This window comes from Oryza sativa, chromosome 3, assembly GCF_034140825.1.
Source record: "Oryza sativa Japonica Group chromosome 3, ASM3414082v1".
Taxonomy (NCBI): Eukaryota; Viridiplantae; Streptophyta; class Magnoliopsida; order Poales; family Poaceae; genus Oryza; species Oryza sativa.
In genome coordinates this window covers 18536711-18559807 of record NC_089037.1, presented here as the reverse complement: position 1 = coordinate 18559807, position 23097 = coordinate 18536711, and the positions used below count along the sequence as shown (strand labels likewise).

Sequence of the window (23097 nt, the reverse complement as noted above, 5' to 3'; positions counted from 1 at the left end):
TTTGAAAAGGATTGAAGAAACAAAATCGTTCATTTTGAATTAGAATTTGGCTTCATTTGGAATATTTGGCTGAACCCAAATCATGCTTACGCTTGCAGCTAAAGGCATGCAACATATGAAAGTCTAGTACATCAGTCCAACTGCACTTTGAAATGTTCATGGTGCATGGCTTCGGAATAGTCAATTATCGCCAAAATGGGACGGAATTCCCAAACACAAGAGTTATAGCAGCACATGAATATTTGGCTAATTGAACTAAATCGTTGAACTGTTCAGTGCCTCGGCATGGTTTTGAGAGATGGTTACCCGCGACAGCAATTGCGATTTGAAAACTATCTCAACCCCCACCATTTATGATATTAAAGCAGCATATGTCGCACATATGCAAATGAGTTACGTGAGAAGCAAACTCACTAAGCATATGAACCCCCAAGCTATTCTATGTACATGAATTGCATAGAAGCAACGAACTAAGTTATGTGGAAGTCTTGCAGATTCATCCGCTCATTATTGACATCTTCTCTCTTGAATAGGTGTTTCCGAGAAATCGGAATAATGAGACTTAGATAAATGCAAAATTCAGGGGGAGAATTTTGCTGACTCATTCAAGAATCTTGATATAGAAAATCAAGTACCCAAAAATCAATCTAGAAAGATTGAACGAAGAATTGGGTGGATTGTACTCCTTTTCTCTTGGATAAGTTTTCCCAGCAATTTCTTATCAAGGTTTTTAATGAGGCAATTCATGCAATATTGCAAGCGTATGCTATGTACTCTTTCCCTAAATTTTTCCCACTGGGTTTTTGTTGAGTTTTGATGAGGCATAGGCATCACGCAGTGAGAGCCCAAGGGGAAGTGTTAGGAAACCGCTGGCCCATGAAGGCCCAGCCCGGTTACCCAGTAATTGGGCCCATCACTAAACATGGAAGGTAGAAGAGAGAATGGCTATAAATAGAGGAGTAGAGAGGAGGATTGTACAGGTGAATGAATGAATGAATGAGAAGATGGCCACACCCTCATATCTTTGTGTCTCCAACTTTTGTTATGCAATCCCTCTTGGACTACCTCGGTAGCAGGAGGGGTTGCATAATAATATCATTGTACGACTCTTCTGACCAAATCACGCGCATAAACATGAGGATTTTTTTAACGACTCGCACGAGATGGTGAGAAGTTCTATTCATAGAGCAGAAAAAAATTACAACATTACAACCCTGGAGGGTCGTAACCAGGAAAAAGGAAAAAAATATACCACCACCACATACCGACAGCATCAACACACAAGTCTAGGAGAAGGCTAGCGCCGGACCGACCGCCGCTAGACCAACAAAGGAACACAGACGAGGGGGTGCCAAAACGACGTCTTCAAGAAGAGAAGCGACGGAAAACTGCCGCCGCTGTCCGTTGGGGCTTAAAGGAGCCAAGACTGGGCTTTCGCCCGGCAACCACCCTTGAGGGGTGAGACAGCATGACAACGCCCTCAGGAGGGGGAATTAACCATTGTTGCGCTCCGGCAAAGGCCGAGCTTGGTTTTCACCCGCTGCTCACCACCTGCGAATCCACGGTTGACGCACCAATGCTCCACCACCACTCAACCTTTGCTGATATGTGGGACCCCTGCACCGGCGCCCCCCGCTGGCAAGCCTTCGTGCACCGAAGACCGCGCCACACCCACCGGCAGCTCCTCCTCGCACCAAGGTCGCCTCCTCCACCGCCGGCCGCGCCTCTCGCACCAACCGGCCTCCTCCACCGGACGTGCCTCTCGCGCCAATCCGGCCTCCCTCCATCGGCAGCGCCTCTCGCGCCAAGCCGGCCTCCATCTCCGCCGCCCGTGCCTCTTGCCTAGCCGGCCTCCGCTGCCATCGGCCGCGCCTCTCTGCACCAAGCCGGTCTCCGACCCCTCCTCCATACGCTGCCGTGCCGGCCAGATGCAGCCATCTGCCACGCCCTCAGCTAGCCGTCCGAGGTCGCCATGCCTCCTCCCACACCACCACCGCAGCCGTTGCTGCCGACGGCCACCTTGCCGCCGTCCAGCCGCTACAGCGACCGTCGCCACAAGCTCCGTGCCGCTGCCTCCGCCGTGAGTGCGCCCCGTTGCCACAGCAGCCGGCAGCCGCCACTACCGTCGACCAGCCACCGTGATGACGCCGCCGTCAAGCTGCTGCTGCCGCTGTCGCCATCGCCCTGTGCTCCCGCGCCGTTGCCGTCGACGCCGTCGACGTGAGCTTTGTAGTGCCGTCACCGCCGCAAGCTCGCCCCGCACTAGATCCGCCCTGGGGGTAGGGGGGACGGATCCGCCTCCGGCGTGACTGAGTCCTGCCTGCCGTCGCCATCCTCCACCACCTTCCATCCCCGCCGCCATCTCCATCCCCGCCGCCGCTGGCCTGGACTCCGCCGCCTCCACCACCACTCACCGCCGCCGCCGCTCCTCAGCCCCGCCGCCATCACCTCGTCCGCCTCTTCCGCCTGCGCCACGGCCTCCTCCAACGGCAACTCGATCTCCTCCGCCGGCCTTTGAAGTGGCGCGGCCGGCGCCGCTCCCTCCCGACTTGGCCACGAGGGGGCTAGATTTGCCTCCATCGGCGTCGGATCCGTCGCCTCCGGCCGCCGGCGGCACCGAAGACCACCGTCTCCGTCTCTCTTTCCGTTCCCCGTCGGAGCTCCATCCGCCGGGAAGAGGTGCGAGGGAGAAGAAGGCCCCGCCGCCGCTGTCCTTGCCGCCGCCCGGCTTTGTCGGCGGCTGCTCGGGCGGTGGCGAGGCAGAGGAGGCGATGGAGCGAGGTGACACGGGCGCTGGCTAAAAACATGAGGATTATCTGGTTACGTAAAGACGCCAAATTCTTAGTTTGTTTTACTCTGCTAGGTAGGGTGGCCATAGCGGCGTCAAATATGTTATCATGGATTACTTTATCTTATTAGTTTAAGAAGTTGTTTGAAGGACATATATAACACATTGTTGGGTAGGCAAATGGACATGGAGGTGCTTTCTTCGTTCTTCGTATCCTCATTGACCGCATGATCCATGTGCTTGCGTGGACCAAATACTACTATTGTAATTGGTGTGGCTAGTTTCCTGGAAAGTCCAGCACTGAGAACAAGTTCAGCAGTTGGCTGACCAAGACAGACACTTGTGTTTAGGGTTGGTTTAGTTCCCCAAATATTTTTTCTCAAAAACATCACATCAAATCTTTGACATATACATGGAGCATTAAATATAGATAAAAACAAAAACTAATTACATAGTTTGCATGGAAATCGCGAGACGAATCTTTTGAGCCTAATTAGTCAATGATTAGCCATAAGTGCTATAGTAACCCATGTGTGCTATTGATGGCTTAATTAGGCTAAAAAGATTCGTCTTACGGTTTCCAGATGAGTTATAAAATTAGTTTTTTCATTCATGTCCGAAAACCCCTTCCGGCATCCGGTCAAACATCCGATATCACACCTAAAATTTTTCTTTTCGCGAACTAAACACACCATTAATCTGAGACGATGCGCACAGACATGTTTGATCAATTAATCCTAATTAACATCAATTAAAATCTGGTAACATATATACACGCAGATGTACAAGAGGCGTATGACATTTAGCATTTATTATTCGCATCTATATCGTTCTGTGTTACTCCCTTCGTCTTAAAAATATGGTAACTTTTGCTTTTCAAAATTTATCACATATTTTCTCCACTTATTCAATAATCTCAATCAAGCATTATCATCTCTCATTTAATTTTTCTACATAATTTTCATTTCATTCCATCGTAACAGTGCCCATTTAATTTCACCTAATTACTTATAATCACCATATAAAACTAAAACAAATCCACTAAATCCTATCTTGTTATGTCGGAGGGTGAACTCCTCTGCCAGGGAACCGTGAGGTCCCCTTTTTTGTTCGGCCGGGGGCGGTGACTGAGATTCGAGGACTCTGTGGTGGAGTGTGAACAAGAGAGGGTCGGGCCCCTCGGGGGAGATGAGACAATAGGGGTTTATACAGGTTCCGGCCGCTGAGAAACGTAATACCCTACTCCTGTGCTATGCTGATTGAGGAAGAGAGATTACAAGATCTCTTTGTTGGAGTAGAAGGTGTTGATGATAAGAGGCAGGAGACTGCTCTCGTGAAAAAGCGCTCATCCCCTCCCTAAGTAAGCTTGGACCTCCTTTTATATCTCAAGGGGTTACCACATGGGCCCATGGAGCCTATCTTGGAAGTCTCTTGCATGCCCGCTGCAGCGTGGGGACTGTCAAATCATGCCGCCTGACACGAGGGACGCCCGTGTCATTCGCCATTTAATGGGTGAAGACTTTTGGGTTCTCTTCACACCGGGAAACGAGAACCCTGCTTGACCAAAACGGATGAACCAGCTCCGGCTGGGAGGAGAGGCTAAAAGCCTCTCATCATGACGACGTGACGGGGCAAGGCAATTGCACGCCGCCTGACGCGCGGCAGTGCGTAGGCGCACTACCCTAGTCCCGTCAATCATTCGACCGGTCACATACCTGTCAGGCGTGTTGCACGCTGGCGCGCCCGTTCGGTCCGCTTTAAATGTGGTTAAGTGGGCACTGTGCGCACCCACCCAACTCGCACGTGTAGGCTGATGCGCTGAGGGGGTTGGGACGGGTCCGACCCTCGAGCGAGGAGGGGGCAGCCGCCACTCCACCCCGGGCCCGACCCTCCTCGGGGAAGTGCCACGTGGGTCTGGGGGCAACCTCCTCCCTCCAAACTCGGTACCCCAAGCTGGGAGGGGGCAGCCGCCGCTCCACCCCGGAAGCCACCCCCTCAGGGGATGCCACGGGGATTCGGGGGGCGACCTTCTCCCTCTAAACATGATACCCCCGGCCCCATATCACCGATATGCTATAAAGCAACAACCCACTAAATCCTAAAATTGAACACACAAAGATGTCACATCATTATCCTTTAACAATTGTTAAATATAAAATATCATGCAAACAAGCTATATTATTTATAATTCTATAATTTATTAAATTTTAGGGCTTTTAATGTAAGTATGTTAAATCACTACCCAAATAATTCACATAATATCTTAATATATCTCTCCATCGTTTTTATAATATCATATATACCTATATAGTTAATCTTATTAATTAATGTTATTTCACTCTTTTCTTATTAAGCCATATCACATCAATTGTGCTTAACCCTTATTAGATGATTAATGTGTGGTCTAAATTATCTTCCTCATTTTCTCATTAAAATATATCACCTCAATTGTTTTAGCCTTTAGATAATTAATCTACGGTCCAAATTATGTTCCTCCTTTTCTTCTCTCATAATTCCATGTCACCTTATTTTTGCATTTGAATCAATATTCCATATACTGTTTGAATTATCATTCTATATACTATTGTTACATTTAAATTATCATAAACCGTCAACTTATATAAGCTTATATCGTTTAACTATTTTACGTATTATTTTAAATTATTGTTATTATACTAAATTCCTGCAGAAACACGCCGGGTTTTACCTAGGAGACGAAGGGGTATATATGTCAACTTGTCTCCTCGCTGTTCCTTTCTCTCCGCTTATCTCTTATCTTCCATGTCAGCAAAAATAAGTACCACAAAACACCATTTTAATCGGGGTCGTGCGTGCTCAAATCTGTTAGTGTAAACAAAGGCCACATATATACGATAGATTTGCATTCCAGGTAGCATATGAGCATATGTATCTATGCATCGCTTTTAGCAGTTTTAGCGGGGATTGATATTAAGGTAAAATATTTTAATGCCTCTAAGATCCTACTTGACTGAAGAAAGATCATATCTAGCCATGCAACAAAAATTACAGAGAACCATATGAAGTAGTTGGATTGAGAAAAACAGTATTTGTTGACATATTTTATATGCTAGAAAAGTTTATATTTATGAACAGAGGAGTATGAGCAATTTTTTATGTGTAGATGATCTTGATCCACTACTCAACATCTCGTTATCACGCTTGCTCCTCCAATCCAATCATGCTGGTACCTTTCACGCGAGAGAGGTTTTTCTTGTTCTGCAACTTGTAGACCTAGGTCGTCCATAATCTCTGCACACTGTTCAGCTACATTAATTCCAAGATATAGAAATCGCAGTCTTTTTTTCCAATGACCAATTTGCAAAATTTAAGATTCGCTAGCTAGCTAGCTCTTGTCATCATGCCTCCAATCAGTCTGACGTGGACGATTTTTTTTCTTTTATAAAATTATTTATTTTGGCAAAAAAGAAATGGACAAGAATCAAAGATGGTACCCACCCACGCACGAGGCTCGATTGATCGAAGACAAGGAAGATCTGGCTTGGAATCTAATAAAGCAGAGAGCAGTGACACGATCCCGTGAGCATCAGGCTCACTGTTCTCTCACTGTTCTACGGAGAGGTCTTTGCCGGGTATCATGGCCAATTTGAGCTCAAGTGTGTGCTCTTCATTGCAGTCTTGTCTCTGCTGGAGACGACGACAATGGCGATAATGTTGGTAGAGAGATCAATGTCGGAAGGGAACTGGGATTTGATGTTTTCTTTTATCTTCTTGTTCTCTATGATGGGGGCAGGTCGATAGATTTACATCAGCACGATTTTTCTCCCATTTTGCGTGGATGGAGATGAAGGGAATCCTAATGAGGGTGTCGAACCAGGAGAAGTCGAACGAAATTTGCGGTTTTATTCTTTTTATTTTTAATGGTTATTATGGATACTAAATGAAAAAAAAGAGTAAATATACGAACTTGTCATTTTGGTGCAATTTAGTATATTAACTTATAAAAATCTTATTTTTATACACGAACTTGTTTGGTAGGTGCAAACCAAGATCAAAATAGCATGACTAGGCTAATTTTGCCCAGTTGGATGCTAATTATTAGGACATGATATGCACGTGTGAGGTGGGCATGAGACATGTTAAACTTGGTTTCTATATTATCCTTCTTTTTTATCCATCCTTGCATCTTAGTTCTTCTATGTCTTTCTTTATACAATATTTATGTCTTATTTTACATTTATTGAACATACCTATGTTTATGTGGCATCTTCTCGCATACGCGTTTATGTCGTATCCTCATCAACACTTAAATAAGAGAAATTAGCCATATCGTATTCTTTTAGCCTTGGTTCGCACTCACCGAACAAATTTATGTATTAAGATGAGCGTTTTACAAGTTTATATACTAAATTGTATCCACCTTATTAGTTCATGTACTACCAAAACAATTTATAGAAAATGATTGTTGTAACTTAACGGGATAAATAGTGTGTAATCTATTCGGACTCTACGCAACTTCAACACGGGGTAATCTGATGAGTTTCAAAAATAAATAGAGATAATCCGTTCAATCCAATGCAACAAAATAATTTTAAAGATGGTTTTTGAAATGGAGGTGGTGGGAATGGGAGAGGGATGATGAGGATGGCTATAGAGGGCTGGGTCGACGGTGAGGTGCTAGAGCAGTGAGGATGTAGACATAGTTAGCGGGAGGGGAAAAGATATCAGAGATGAGGAAGAAAGGTGACGTGGTGGTGTTGGAAGATCATAAGGAGGAGCAAGGAAGATGGTGGGGAGATCTTGGCTGAAGGGCTCATCGAAGTCATCGAAGCCGGCGCAGGTGTTGGCATAGGAAGAAGGTGGGGTTAGGGTCATGATGGTATGCTGAGCAGTGTTGATTTTGGGTAAATAGGGAGAGATGAGAGCTCGTACGAATCTTTAAGCAATTAGGCTAAATGTTGGTTCGACGATGGGAAAGGCATTCATCAAGAGGTCACCATAATATGAGAGATCACCTTAGGAAAAAAAGGAAAACATCACACTATGAGATATTCCCCGGGACCCAATAATCTCCATTGATCCTCTCACTTGTGTCTGTGTACTACCTTAGAAGTTAGAATATATACATATGTTCAGTACTAAAATATGTTATATTTAATTTTAGGGTTTTTTTATGGGATGAAAGGAGTATATATTACGGTAGCCACTGGAGGCTCCAGGTGCCGTGGCGTGCGCCTTGTAGCGGCGGCGCCCTTCCACGTGCGCAGAGGCCGCCAGCCGGCGACCACTCGCACACCCACCACAACCAGTGATCAGACACCACCTACCGCGCGCGTCGCGTACTCGCGTGCCCAACCCCTTGCCTCCCCGTCACTGCACTGCACCGGCGCCTTCTCCTCCTGATCTTCCCAGATAAATGTTGATAAACTACGGCAATATTGAGTCATCAATAGCGATCACCGGAAGAAGGAGGACAGAGAAGAAACCGAGAGCTAGCGAGAAAAAGTCCAACACCAAATCCGGCACCCCCCGACCAAAATCCCGGGCGTATTTAAAACGCCCTCCCTCCTCCCTTCCCCGCCGCGACCCACGCCACAACCCCGTCGTCGCTGCGCTGCGCGCCAAATCACTCGTTCCACCGCTCGCTCTCCCTCCCTCTCTCTCTCTCTCTGTCTCTCTCCCCCTCGCTTTCCCCGCTCCGCTCCATTCCATTCCATTCTCTTCTCGCCGCGTACAGATTACTACTACTACTGCTACAGTACTACTACAGAAGGCTCGTCGACCCCTTTTGATGGCGGCGGCGGCGTCGCTCGCCGCCGCGCGATTCGCCGGCGAGGCGTCCCCGGCGCCAGCTGCGGCGGGGGCGGGGACGGGGACGTGGCGGGCGCGGTGCGCCGGGAGGGTGGTGGCGATGCCGATGCGGCGGCAGTGCGCCAGGGGCGTCGTCGTGCGGTGCGCAGGGGCGGGGGCGGGGCGGTCGTTCGGTGGGGCCTCCTGCGGGGGCGGGGGCGGGGGCGGGGGCGGGGCGGAGGATCAGGAGGAGGAGGGGACGAGGTTCGTGGGGTGGTTTCGGGAGGCCTGGCCCTACGTCCGTGGCCACCGGGGGAGCACCTTCGTCGTCGTCGTCTCCGGTGAGGTCGTCGCCGGGCCCCACCTCGACGGCATTCTCCAGGTATCGCCTCGCCCTGCTCTCTCTTGTGCTATTAAAACCAACGATTTGAATTTGTGTGGATTTGTTCTTTGGTCGAATCCGATTCAGGGGGCAATGGAAAAACCGTCTTGGAGAAGGGGCGATTCGTGAAATTGATTAGGAAACCAGATTATTAGCAGATGATTTGTGTCTACCGACTTTTAGTAACTTTTTCTTGTGAAGTTTTATTTGTTCCATTTAAGTGGATGGAATGAATCGATCCATTTCATACTCTGTAGCAGGCTGTGTCGCTGCCTGATTTCATTACATCACAGATAAATTTTAGACCATTTGGGTGGCGTGTCCCATTATGGGTTTTCATTGTCGCGTTGCTTCACCGGGTATCACTTCCATCATTGTACTGTTTTTGTGCTTCCATGAGATCAACATCGTTGGAGGATCTTAGGCGCTTATTCGATCTGTTAGGGAAAGGTTGAGGTAATTAAAGTTAACAAGTTCCGCCCTCTCTATTGAACTAGGAAGATAGATAAGATTATTAGTTGCACGTGTGTTACTTTCCCTTGTTTTTTTCACCACCTATTTCAGTCCTTTTCATGTGAACGCCTCCGTTGAACTTGTGGCAAAATCTTGGATAGGTTGACCAGCTCCACTTGCTTTGCTCACTGAGAAGAGCTTATTAAAAAAAGTCATGTTGTTTTCATAAAGATTAAAATAAAAGAAGACATTTCTGGGCTATATATAACTAACTTACTGAAATTTTTCATCTTGTTGATATCACCTGCCTTTTTTTGGATTTTATCATTTTTTTTCCTTGTAAGTAGAATTTATCGTTCTTGAGTTTTTCAGTCTTGTTGTTTTGTTAATTCAACTCAAAGCAAGTTCCATGCATTCTTCTTCTTGTTTTTTTTTTTGGGTACCAACTGGTGACATTTCGTTTAACTTGTCTGGTCCTACTATTTTGCAAGTTGGTGTGATCAACCTTATACATGCTCTATGTGCGTGGTAGGTAAGTACTGAGTTCCATTTTTCAGGTCAAACTTTCTAGTGTGCAGTTGTTAAATGCCTATTTCTACCGGCTACAGGTTTAGATAAAGACAGTGCTAATAAGTATGGTACATCTAATTGTTGCTTGCATTGGACAAATAATTTGTTTTGTCCCGTCTTTGTGGCCATTATGATGGCAAATTCCCATGTTCAGTTGTTTGCCCTTCGTTTCCACTTCCCAGTCAATATTGTCCTGTTAAGATTGTTATACCAGGGTTATATGTAAGGTCGTTTCGCTAGGTAGAAGAGTTTGCTACTTTATTTTATGAGTTATGGAGATCTGAACTGTTATTTTTTCCCCTACTACCTGCTAAATTACAGTTGTTTTAATTTACAGGATATTTCACTTCTTCATGGTCTTGGGATCAAATTTGTTCTTGTTCCTGGAACACATGTTCAGATTGATAAGCTCCTATCTGAGAGAGGTTAGCTGAGGCTTTGGCTGTTTACACATGTATGCTTAAATGGATCAAACAACTGACATTGTTGTGTTTTACAACTCACTAGCACTAAAACTTTTTTAGCATACCCTAGTTTTCTTTTTTGCTTTCTACATTCATTTTTTGAATACTAGCTGAATGCTCGTGCTTTGCTATGGATAAAAGAAAATATATTACCATATTGTTTTAAATACAAAATATATATTTTCCATGATTATTTTTCTCTCTATAGGGAATATTCACCTTAATTTGAATTTATATGTTGTTACCCATTTAGGTTTGATTGTTTTTTAATATTAAGAAGTTCAAGGGGGTGTTTGCAATGGGAGTAGGTGGGGTGGCAGATTCACTACCACCACCACTACATTCTTTTCAAGGAATATAGATATAGATGTTATTTTTGCATGTTGAAGGAAAACATGGTATGGCTAGATTATGGTTTTTTGCATGTGCAAAGCAAAAACATATAGCGAGTCTGACTTAATTATTTTATACATTCATTAGATTATGTTGCATATGCATGTACGAATCAAAAGCATTTACCAAGTAGGCAACTAGATATTTGAATACAGTAATTTGGAATAATAAAAGTACCAGTAGGGAATTCCACTCGTTATTACTATAGCACTGATTCTTAATTTTATAGTAGTTTTTGTCATTTTGTGTCAATATACATAAAATCCAGGACTCCAACAGCTTCTGCTTGTATTAGATTTGCAGTTGATGCCTGCATCTGCAACCTCACATAAACATGCGACTGTTAATTGAAGTTAAATTTTAGGATAATGTATGATTTTCCCAGTCTGATATTCTGCCATTCACATGCTAGTGATTACTGAATGCCCCTCTTTTGTTTTCTCAGGGAAGAAGGCCAAGTATGCTGGTCGTTACCGTATTACTGATTCTGATTCATTAGAGGCTGCAATGGAGGCAGCAGGCAGAATACGCTTAACTATAGAAGCAAAACTATCCCCTGGTCCCCCAATGTTGAATCTTCGTCGGCATGGTGTTAATGGTCGTTGGCATGAAATATGTGATAATGTTGCAAGTGGAAACTTTCTTGGCGCTAAGGTGAATATACATACTGAACCTTCCATCACTTCTAGGATAGTAGAACGAATTGAGTTGATTTATTTTCTCAGCCGTGTGCAATGAGGACAATGATGACTGTCAGATAATAGACGCATAGTTCAATAATACATGAGGTCTTATACAAATTAATAGCTATTGAATCCAAAAGTGGAATTAATGTTTGCACTTCCATTCCCAACTGTGTAATGTGAACATACTTAAGTGAGAAAGTGAGACTCAAAATTGGCAATTAGTAAGCCTCTCTAGCTAGCAAGTCATATAAATCCCTTTGTTTCAATTGTTTCAAAAGATAATTTTTAGTCATGAAATGGTGAATTGATTTACCTCTCTACTCTTTTGGCAGAGACGGGGGGTTGTTGGTGGCATTGATTATGGATTCACTGGTGAAGTTAAGAAAATAGATGTTTCACGGATAAAAGAAAGACTTGATAGAGATAGCATAGTTGTTGTGAGCAATATGGGATATTCCAGCTCTGGCGAGGTGTTGAATTGCAAGTATGTTTACTGTATTATTTGAAATTTTGCTGTGATTAATGTGAATCTGTGTTCATAATTCTTAAGATATCTAAAAATCAGTATCATCCATGTCATATACCTTATGGAGAATTTCATAAGAAATAGAAGATAATTGCACCATTTTCCTATAGTAAGTACTGACATAACTATTCTTTTGTTACTTTCAGCACATATGAAGTCGCTACAGCTTGTGCTTTAGCTATCGAGGCAGACAAGCTTATCTGCATTGTTGATGGTCAAATATTTGATGAACATGGTCGAGTCAATCGTTTCATGTCTATTGAAGAAGCGGACATGTTGATCAGAACACGTGCTAAGCAGAGTGAGATTGCTGCAAATTATGTCGAAGTTGTAGGTGAGGAGGATATTAGTTATGCTCGCAATCTTCCTATCAAAGAGGAGAAAGAATTAGGATTGATTGGAAGGGACTTCGTTGATGGGTATACTGCATCTTTCCGGAATGGTGTGGGTTTCAATAACGGAAATGGTCTGTCTGGTGAGCAAGGGTTTGCAATTGGTGGGGAAGAGCGGTTGAGTAGGTCAAATGGTTACCTTTCAGAGTTAGCAGCAGCAGCATATGTATGCAATGTAAGTTTTGAGCTTCTTACAGAATCCCATTCCTTAAAATTTGCAATTCTTTGCTATTGATTGAAAAAGTGTGAGGTTCTTTCAGCAATTAGGGAAAAGTTAAACCCTGCACTTCGCCACATTCTGATGCTCATATTTTCTAAACTGCTTATGAATATGTTTCTAGTGGACTTTTTTACTCAGTGGTATGTGCCATTATGTTTCTATTCATATATTAGAATATTAGACCACCATTCTGCTGGATTATCTTCTATTACAGAGTGATGTGCCATTTCCTTGTCTAATATTACTTGGATGCCCATTAACGTGTTGGAAGTGATATTTGCCGTGATCCTTGGGTTATTATGTTTCCATGAGGCAACACTATGTGATGTATATGTGTGCCTTAGTTGCATCAGTAATGTGTTCATTTTCTTTTGTTACTCTGACATCCTATTTTCTAAATGTCAGGGAGGCGTTCAAAGGGTTCACATTATAGATGGCACTGTTGGCGGATCATTGTTGTTGGAATTATTCACAAGAGATGGTGTTGGAACGATGATAGCTAGGTCAGAAGTTTGGAACTTTCTCTATCCTAGATGCCAGTTTTAATGTACAAACCGGCAAACTTTATAACTGCATTATACCTAATATATTTCCTGAACAAGTGATTTAATATATTTTCACAAAACATTTGTTTCCCTGGTTTTTGCTAAAAGAAAGACGGCCTTCTATCCATTTTGTACATGGCAATGTACAATATTCGATTATATAATAAGTTTATCTTCTTGCCGCTTTCTCCATTTTATAGTTCATGTTTCTTGGAGACAAAATGTTTTGGTTCTTATTTGATATTTTGATTAGGAAAACAGGATCTTTTGTCCATTGAATATTTTCTTGTGACTAGTAATTTCATTTTGTATATTTCACAAGCAACATGCAAGGAAATGATGTTTGTGTGCTTCTTCTCACAGAGACATGTATGAAGGAACAAGGATGGCTAGAGAAGAAGATCTTTCTGGTATTAGAAAGATCATCCGACCCTTAGAAGAATCTGGTGTCCTAGTGCGGCGAACAGATAAAGAGGTACATTTACTATCTCGTTTTGTAAACATTTAGCAATGGATATAAATACATTACTGTTCAGTCCAGACATTCCCTTTATGCAACTGAACATATTTTATGTTTTGTTATTAGCTTCTAGAAGCATTGAAGTCATTTATCGTCGTGGAAAGAGATGGTTCAATCATTGCATGTGCTGCTCTCTTTCCATTTCTTGAGGATAAATCTGGGGAAGTTGCCGCTATTGCTGTATCTGAAGAATGTCGAGGACAGGGTCAAGGGGATAAGTTACTTGGTACGATTTCTGCATTTTCATTTCTTTAGTAGATACCAGTTTGGCTATCAAGTGTTTGTACAACATCGGTTTGGAAAACCAGTGATAACTGACTGGTTGCAACATGATTTCCCTATCTTGTCCTGCATCATTCGCCCTCTGTTTTGTGTTGTTTAATCCACTTTTTTTAAAAAGAAATATGTTGAAATTCCAAAACCGCTGCTTTCTTAGAAGGCCAGAACCAAGCAGGTTTCAGGGTTTGCCACAGTACAAAAAAAAAAAAGGAGACCCTACGTACATTAGTACAACTTGAATACTTTCATAATAAAATGAGAAAAAGAACACCTTGGCATGTCTGCTACCTTGAGTATTGACAACTTTTTCTTCATTTTACATAGATCATATAGCATCCATGAGCAATTAACATCTGTTGTGGTTGGCATATATCCTTTTGGATTTTCTAATGAACATGGTGTCAGTTTTTCAACAAGTCTCAGTATTAAAGTTAATGTTTCCCGAAATATTTTTGTTTGCTCTACAGTCAATCACTATGCATTATACTTACCCTGGTGATCTGTCCTTTAGATTACGTCGAGAAGAAGGCATTATCGCTTGGTCTTGAGAAAATATTCTTGCTCACCACACGAACAGCAGACTGGTATGTACTTATGCTGTAGCACGGCGCAAATTCTATTTATGTTCAAGGTCCTTTTAACGAATCCTGTCACATGGTAATATGCATTGCCATTAAGGTGCTTCCCAGTGCTGTTTCGACATGAATTAAACTTAGTCAACCTAGTACCTGCTGTATTTGTTAACAATTTTGTGGTGCAATTTTTCTTTTTCTTAACAAAGTTCTGGATGTACTTCCAGTCATTGTTTAGACTTTGGATGACGCAGAATGTCGCTCATTTATAACTACATTTCCACAGGTTTGTTCGGCGTGGCTTCAAGGAGTGTTCGATTGAGTCCCTGCCTGCGCAGAGGAGAAAACGAATCGATCTTTCACGTGGATCAAAATATTACATCAAGCGGCTCCGGGCAGCAGAGATTGGGCAGATGGCTGTTAACAATTTTGCTGTCAGATGAGATACTGCACGCAATCCCGGTGTTGCTCATGAGGTTTCTAACTTTCTATGATAACCTCAAAAGCGATTGTACATTGTATAAATTGTGTATGGTATATATGTGAGTAATCGATCACCAATGTGGTTTTGTTTCTTTAGTAGAAGCCGCATCAATGGGTGCAGTGCGAGCAACATGGCAGCTTCGCGGCATCTGGGTTCTTGAGCAGTCATGTTGAAATGCCATGTGTAGGACAAACATAAAACGATCGATAAGTAATTTAAAATGGAGGGAATATACTTTGAGATGAAATCATAGAGTTTAAAGTCTGAAAAAAAAGATGTCTCGACGTGAGGCTCGATTTGTAGTCACTAACACGGGGAGAGTGAGATATTACAGTAAACTAGATAAACTAATCCATCAAATACAATGATTTCGTTAAGGGGGTATACACTTATCTGGTGAACAGGCAATACACACATAATTGTACGCTGTGATGGTAGAAAAATTCTACTAATCTTATCAAAGAAAGTAACCAACACGACATGCCAATCCCAACAATTCCATATATTTCTTTTCAAAGGAACAATAATTCCACATCAATCCCAGGGTTTGTGTCCGATCGAGACTGCTTGGTCACACGGACAGACTTGATCAGAAGCAAGCCTCCAACAGGCAGCAGCAGCAAAGTGCAGCCAAGCTGTGCAAAATCAGAGAAAAAAAAAGCAGATTCGGTTAGGGCGCCGAAAAGGCGAAAAAGGACAAAATACAGCTATTACCCGTGCAAATCCCATACTAATTAACAAAACCCAGAGGGACCAACAAGTTGTGTGTTCGCTACTCTTGGCAGTATCACCAACCACTACCGATCATATCCCTTCCAGCTGCGCTTTACAGAGCGAGAGTTGCCGGTTAGCTAGCTAGTGGTGGTGGCGCATTGCTGTCAACGTTCCCAAATCGTGTGATTTGTTGTTGGTCCACTCGAACTGCTCAATCGTCGTGTGAACCAACCGTGGAATTAAAATTAACCAGTGAAAACATATCGCAAGTTGAAATAAAAAGACAAAAAGAGAACTTATTCACTACAACTTGGTGAATATGGTAAAATATCAAAAAAAAAAAGAAAGAAAAAAAAACACAATCTGTGTGTCGCTGTCAGACGATGATCCCTCGAAATTTTACGGTTCGTATTTGTGTGGACCTCGAAATTTTAGTCGTCGGTTAGAAGGTCACATTGGGAGCGAGTGGGCGCAAGGACGGATAAGAAAAGAGACGAAAAAGAAAGGTAGAAGTTGGCACAGAAGAGGCGTGGGGCCCGCGTGCCAGTGAGCCAGACACAGTCAGGTCACGAGCCACATCCACCACACCCAACTCGCCTGCCTAACCCGTCGTCGTCGAGCCCCCCACCACCCACCCAACACTCCACCGCCGGCGAGCATCGCCGACGAGGAGGAAATCTCCACCAGAAACCCGAAGCCCGAACTGTCTGGGATAATAGCTAGTAGTAGGTGAGAGAGGAGGAGGAGGAGGACGTACCATCCCTCCATGAAGGAAGGCCCGCTGCTGTGGTGCTGCTGCTGCTGCGGCGGCGGTGGCTGCGCGTACGGCGGCGGGTAGCCCTGCTGCGGCGGGTACCCCTGCTGCGGAGGGTATCCCTGGGGAGGGTACCCCTGCGCCGGCGGTGGGTAGCCGGCCGGCGGGTACCCCGGCGGCGGGTACGCGTCCTTCCCCGGGTACCCTGCAAAATTCAGATCGATCAACCAACCACTACAGTTACAAGAAGATGGGGAGGAGGAGTGGAAGGGACGGATCTGGATAGGAAACCTTGCGGCGGCGGCGCGCCCACCGGCGGCTGCTGACCGTAGTAGCTCATCTCTTTCTAGTTTAGCTGGAGGATTACTTTTCCCCTTCTCTTGGCGTTCGTCAGTGAGAGGATTGGCGGTTATATAGGCACCCAGGTAGGCAGTTGGCCACTTGGCCTGGACAAGGGAGATTGGAGTATCGGAGAGGAGGCTGTTGAATTGGAAAAAAACCAACAAACCGGGTGGGTCATGCACTCATGCTGCTGCACATGCAGGTGGATGGATGGATGGATATATAGCCGTTTGGTCATTTGGACGACCTGCACAAGTGCAAAATTTAGACTAATTAACTATTTGCCACTCTTACAAGTGGCAAATTAAATTTGAAAATATACCCCCTTTTTTCTATAATTCGCGTTTATATACATGCATGGCAACTATTTGCGAAAATATACCTAATCCGCAGCCCCACGCTGCGGGAGCGAAGCGCAACCGCGGATTGGGGACGCAGGACCGGTGCCCAGAGCGGTGGCGCACGCTGGAGAAGCGGAACCGCAACGGTCCCGCACATTGGCCGTGCGGAACCGCGGTGGTCTGCGGGACCAATCGGGCCAAATTCGGTCCCGCATATTGGGCATGCGGCACCGATACGGTCCCGCATATCCAACCTGCGAGACGGGCAACGGTCCCGGGCCACCCCTCCCCTCCCCCGAAAGTTCCTTAAATTAATCCTAAAATTTAGTTGCAGTCACTTCTAAAATTTTGTGTACATTTAAACAAGCAAACCACTCCTCAACTTTAGGTCCAATCACTCCTAAAATTCAGGGAACAGTTAAAACAAAAAAAATGATTGGAACTTGTAGGTGGTAGTGCTAAAATTCTGGGAACAGTTAAAACAAATAAATGGATTGGAGGTGGCAGTGGCAGGGCGGTCGCACGCTCTGGCTCTGCGGGACCGTGGCGGTCGCGCACGCCGGGAGTGTGGGACCGACAGCCCGGCCCCACCCTTTGCCCTCTCCCGCGCATGCTTCTTTTATCATCTGGTCCACGTGAAATTATCTCCCACAACCCGTGCTGCTGCTAAAAGTAGACAAAATAGGAATGTGCGCCGTCAATACAGTGAAAACGTCAATCATGTCTTCTTTTTTTTTTTACTTAGCTGACACTATAAAATAAGTGGGCGAGAGACGCGATGCCCCTCACACAAGAGCTGCGCAAAAGAGAGGAGACACTCATGCTGTAGAAGAGAGAGTAGCATTGTGAGAGAGGAGAGCTAGAGAAAAGATCTTGGTGAGCTTCCAGCAGCAATTGAAGAAATAGAGGTAAATTAGTAATGTAAATATTATAAAGTAGAAGTTTAGTGATGGCTTATGTATTAGATATAATTATTAGTGTATTGGATAAGTAATAATTTAGATAATGTTTATATATTACATATAAATTGTTCGGTTATATGGCATTTTAGAAATTGTAGGTACCACTTACGTTAGAAGTTGATAAATATATAGTATGAATGTAGTTTAAATATAGAATGGGTTTAGTATTATATTTGTTGTATATAAGACGTGCATAAATTTTTATTAGTGTGTGAGGCCGTGGGAGAAATGTATATATTTTGAAATTTCTTTAGTTGTGTGTACGATATCTGAACAAGATAGACAAATGGGTAAAAAATATATTAATTTACTATGTACGTAGAATGGTTGTAGTATTATGTTTTCGGGTACATAATAAGGGGAAAGTTTTAACTAGTATTTAGAGCCGTGCTGCACGAATAATTGAATGTGGTAAGAAGTTTTTTAGTTGAGTGTACCATTTGAGAGTGAATAAGACAAATGGAAGAACAAAATTTAGAGGTAACTTGCATGACGGTTGGGATTGATATAAATAGTATGGATTTTGCAAGATTTATTATTGACATATATTCATTATTTTGAAGGTTATAAGTGTGAACGTGGTGCATTTAATTTAGAAATTATAAGTTCGGAGAAGGACAAGAAATAAATAGGAGACATACAGGTAAGCATATATACATTTTATATGTGTTTAGGTATTCATTAAATGTGCAAATCATGTAAACTAATGAAATGAAGAAGGGAATAAAATTTTCTTAAGAAATCATGGTGCGAGTTAATTTTCTGGAAATCTCGATGAACTAAAATACTATATGGAATTATCGTGAAATTTTCGAAGCTATATTGGTAATTTTAAAAGTGTCATAATAATTTCAGCAAAATAAAAAAGTTTAATAACGGCCATCAAAACGCTTCACATACAAAATGAAAATGACATAATCCATATCTTCATTTGTGACATAATCCATATTTCACAGATGTTCATTTTTTGTAATGCTTATATGTACTGATTAATTTGGAAAATTTCAGGTATGGCGGACGATTGGCCCTACCCGTTACTCAGTAGAGACATCGATGCACGGCACCGTGCACGACAGATGTCTTCCAGCTGTCCAAGGGGTCTGTCGGTCTTCATAACGCGGACTTGCCCAATGTGGGGGGTCGACGAACGTTGGGTACCAAGGTAACTAATTTTTATACAGGCTTACATGTAATATTGGTAATATTTTTTTTACTTCAATTAGTGTTAGTTTTGTCTGACCCAACGATTGTCGTTTTGCAAGGTTGTCCACCGCAGGCCTTCTTCCTTTTGTTAGTTGCAGGCTCGAGGGCATTAGGATTACATGGTAGCAAGACAACAAAGTGCACGCCGACGGAGAGCAAATCCAGGGGAAGGCGATGACGAGGAAGAAGAAGATGTGGTGGGAAGAGACACACGGCACCAGATTATAGACAAGGGACTTCTAACTGCATTGGTTGACATATGGCGGCCGGAGACTCACACTTTCCATCTCCCGTGTGGAGAGATGGCAATTACACTGCAAGATGTATCCATGCTTATAAGGATGCCACTTGCAGGACAGGCAATTGTCCTCCCTGACCCACTAGTGGATTGGAGGGATGATATCATTGGAAGATATGCTTGCATTGTTCCAGAGGATGATAGCGACATAAAATGTTTTTTCTCTGAAGATGAGGCGCGCGGCCCTACGTTACACTGGCTCAGCCAGTTCGAGGTAAAACTAATTCGACCATACAACTTCGCATTGATGATATTATGTTTTGTTACTGAACTTTTCAATGTACCTTTGTAGGTTGGTTACATGAAAGACGACACGGAAAATTACCATGTGGAATTGCATTTGGAGGCGTACCTTCTATGGCATTTTGGATGGGTTATGTTCACAAGTGGACACAGAAACACAGTGGATGCAAGAATGATTAACTTAGCAAGGTTTATTGCGCAGGGCAACATACAAAGCTTTCCCCAGTGGAGTTGGGGATCAACAGTTTTGGCTGCAACTTACCGAGGTCTTTGTGAAGCATGCACAAAGACAAGCTTTAAGCAGCCTGTGTTTACTGGTTGTCCATTGTTGGTCATGCTATGGTCGTATGAACGCTTTCCATTGGGATGACCGTACATGCCTGAACCTATGGCTGATTCGACCTTATTTGGTAACACTACAGATGATAGGCCTACTTATGGCATGCATTGGTGCTAGGGACCGGTACGTATATTTTTTTTAACATTTGCATTTATTTCGTACATATATAATCTTAATATTTATTTCATAACATACAGCCACAGTGGGCGAATGTTCAGGTTCGAAGTGCGTACGAATACTTCACTGAAGTGTTCGATCTACTTAAGGAGGATAACGTTCAGTGGTGTCCGTACACCAACGAGGAGACACAACGCCGTGCCCCTACTGGCCTCAATACACTCTGCCTGTGTGACTCGTCTTACTGGCTGACGAAAAAGATGCTTCTGTACGATATAGCAGTTGAGGCGTACAGTCCGCAGCATGTAATGAGGCAATTTGGCCTTTACCAAGAAGTGCCAGTCCCACTTGGTGAAACGGTCCCCCCCAAGATACACTTGTAAGTTATATTTAAATGCATTCCCATTAATTTGCGTGTGTCCGAATTATATTACTTACCTCAACACTTAATGATGAGTTTTTGCAGGCAAAATAGGAAGGCAGATGCTAGCGTGCGGCGAAATATTTTTGCTAAGATGACACCTTGGGTCGAACAATGGTCGAGGGCAACACTCGACATTGTTAACGAATCCAGACCGTACGACCGTTGTCCTATGCATAATGCCCTCTACAATAGCTGTCAAAGGTAGAGGCCTTAGTTTTCGTAGAACAGCGTTGTAAGCTTCTGCAAGATTAGTTGTCATGATCCCATGTCTGGCCCCATCGGTGTCGTGCAGCAATGCCCATTGCTCCTCTGGCTCTGCTTCAATCCAATGTGTGAAACACTTGATGTTTCTTGCCAACCTCCGTCGTTTACTGTTGGAAGTAATAAGACTGTCCATTGGTTCTAAGGCCTCCAGGGCTGGTTGGTCATCTTTCTTGCAATCCTTTTTTGACTTAACATGTGTTGCTGTTGCATCATCCAGCTGCCTCCAAAGATCTTCTAACTTCTGTTGCTGGTTTTGCATACACAGCCGCTTGAACATTTGCATTAGCCTTTTGCTATGGAACTGTTTGAAAAAGTTTGCACCCATGTGACGCATGCACCATCGGCTATGCAAATCCGACCAGTAGTATGCTCCGTTTTGATCCTCTTTGAGCTCCTTGATTGCCTTAAGCAACCCAGCATTTCTGTCATGAATAATGCATACATTCGATATGCTTTGCACCACACCCCATTTGACATGCTGCAAGAACCACAATCAACTGTCGTAGTTCTCGCTCTCAACAAAAGCGAATGCAACCGGTATTATCTGGTTGTTCGCATCGGCACCAACAACCGTCAGAATAGACCAACTATACTTTCCGGTAAGAAAAGTACCGTCCACATATAGAACGGGTCTAGACCATTGAAATGCGTGAATACATGCTCCGAATGAATAGAATGCCCTTTCCATTACACGGAAATTCGGAGGTCACACGGAATCCCTGTCTTGGACAACAACATAGGTACCAGGATTTCTGTCTTGAACAACAACATAGGTACCAGGATTTCTCTGTTTCAGGATATCTAGGATCTGCGGTAGTGTGTCATATGCCACCTCGAATGATCCATACCTTTTCTCCATCGCCTTTTGCTTCGCCCTCCACGCTTTGTGGTAGCTAATAGTGTACCGTTCACTAGTCTCTACTGCCTTTATTATATGCCTCACGAGCAGGTCGTCCGCTTCAATAATGTTGCTGTAGTACTTGTTAGCAACATACGCCGCGGTGAGGTTGCGGTGGGACGACCTTGTGTTCCTTAGCATACAGTTGTTGTGCTCCTCCACTCTCGACACGAGCCAGTACGACTCGTACTTTGGCACATGCCCATGAACCCTAAAATTGCACCCTTCCGTCTCACACACCGCAGTGTAGACGGTCAGGCTTGATTTGAGAACTTTGAACTGCCTCTGCATCTTAAACGACCACGACTTAACTGCATCCTGAAATGCAGACTTCGTCGAAAACATTGTGCCCTTGTTTATTGGGCCATCACCATAGAACCATACCGAGTCATGCAACTCGTTCTTTCCGATATATCCAAGATCTTCACGGTTCCATGATGCTATAACAGGTTGGACTTCGTACTCTTCATCATCTGCCTCCTCATCCTCCTCCTGAGCCAAGTTAGCTTCATCCTCACGAGCATTCCTATCAACCCTCTCAATCTCGTCCACTATACCATTTATCTCTTCCCCTTCATCGGCTTCACTCGAACCATCTTGTTGCACCGTGCTCGGCATCGCAACCACCGTTTGTTCAGCTTGTTCAATATGAAGGCTCTGCATGTCAATGCCAATATTGTCTTCATTATGCTGGGAGACTTCCACATGAAATGCAATCGGTTGAGCACATGCCTCTCCCTGCATATCGGACTGACCGAATGAACTGTTTGGTCGAGCCCTCCTTGGACAAGCTTGCACCAACATGGCCATCTCGTATCCTCGACGTCTGCAACCTTGCAACCAATCCTTCCATGATTGACTTCGGGTTACTTCTTTCAGTTGCCATTGGATGTCCGTGGCCGAACGACTCCATAACAGACTGACATTAACACTATAGACTTGTGGGTCCAATGAGAATGAGCATGTCAACCAGTACCACACTTCGGGCATTCTAAGATTGTCCGGATTTGGGTGATACAGTGTGCACTAACTAAAGTTGCTCAAGTCAACACCCATTTCGTTCGACATAATTTCCCCGTTGCCATAATATACTCTAAAGTTTGCCATTCCTAAACAAATAAACAATTGCATTACGTACGACTAAAAAAACTAAA

At 43.9% G+C, this 23097-nt stretch overlaps 2 protein-coding genes and 1 long non-coding RNA gene across 3 annotated transcripts; 2 read left to right on the top strand and 1 right to left on the bottom strand.

Moving 5' to 3' along the window:
- Nucleotides 1–8212: 8212 nt before the first annotated feature.
- LOC4333177 (probable amino-acid acetyltransferase NAGS2, chloroplastic) lies at nucleotides 8213–15138 on the top strand. The gene is made up of 10 exons (XM_015776344.3): nucleotides 8213–8939; nucleotides 10300–10387; nucleotides 11265–11473; nucleotides 11838–11989; nucleotides 12178–12598; nucleotides 13049–13146; nucleotides 13552–13663; nucleotides 13775–13934; nucleotides 14499–14571; nucleotides 14846–15138. Exons 1-10 carry the CDS (start codon nucleotides 8559–8561, stop codon nucleotides 15000–15002), a joined length of 1851 nt encoding a protein of 616 aa, XP_015631830.2. The 5' UTR covers nucleotides 8213–8558; the 3' UTR covers nucleotides 15003–15138.
- A 226-nt stretch (nucleotides 15139–15364) lies between these two features.
- On the bottom strand, nucleotides 15365–16893 carry LOC4333176 (cysteine-rich and transmembrane domain-containing protein WIH2). Its single transcript, XM_015776345.3, has 3 exons — nucleotides 16803–16893; nucleotides 16515–16716; nucleotides 15365–15678 (listed from the first exon to the last, which is right to left on the bottom strand). The coding sequence occupies exons 1-3, from the start codon at nucleotides 16849–16851 to the stop codon at nucleotides 15633–15635; spliced, it is 297 nt and encodes a 98-aa protein (XP_015631831.1). The 5' UTR covers nucleotides 16852–16893; the 3' UTR covers nucleotides 15365–15632.
- A 1274-nt stretch (nucleotides 16894–18167) lies between these two features.
- On the top strand, nucleotides 18168–20363 carry LOC136355814 (uncharacterized). Its single transcript, XR_010740275.1, has 4 exons — nucleotides 18168–18799; nucleotides 19165–19318; nucleotides 19419–19871; nucleotides 19950–20363. It is a non-coding gene; the product is annotated as an uncharacterized lncRNA (long non-coding RNA).
- Nucleotides 20364–23097: the final 2734 nt, after the last annotated feature.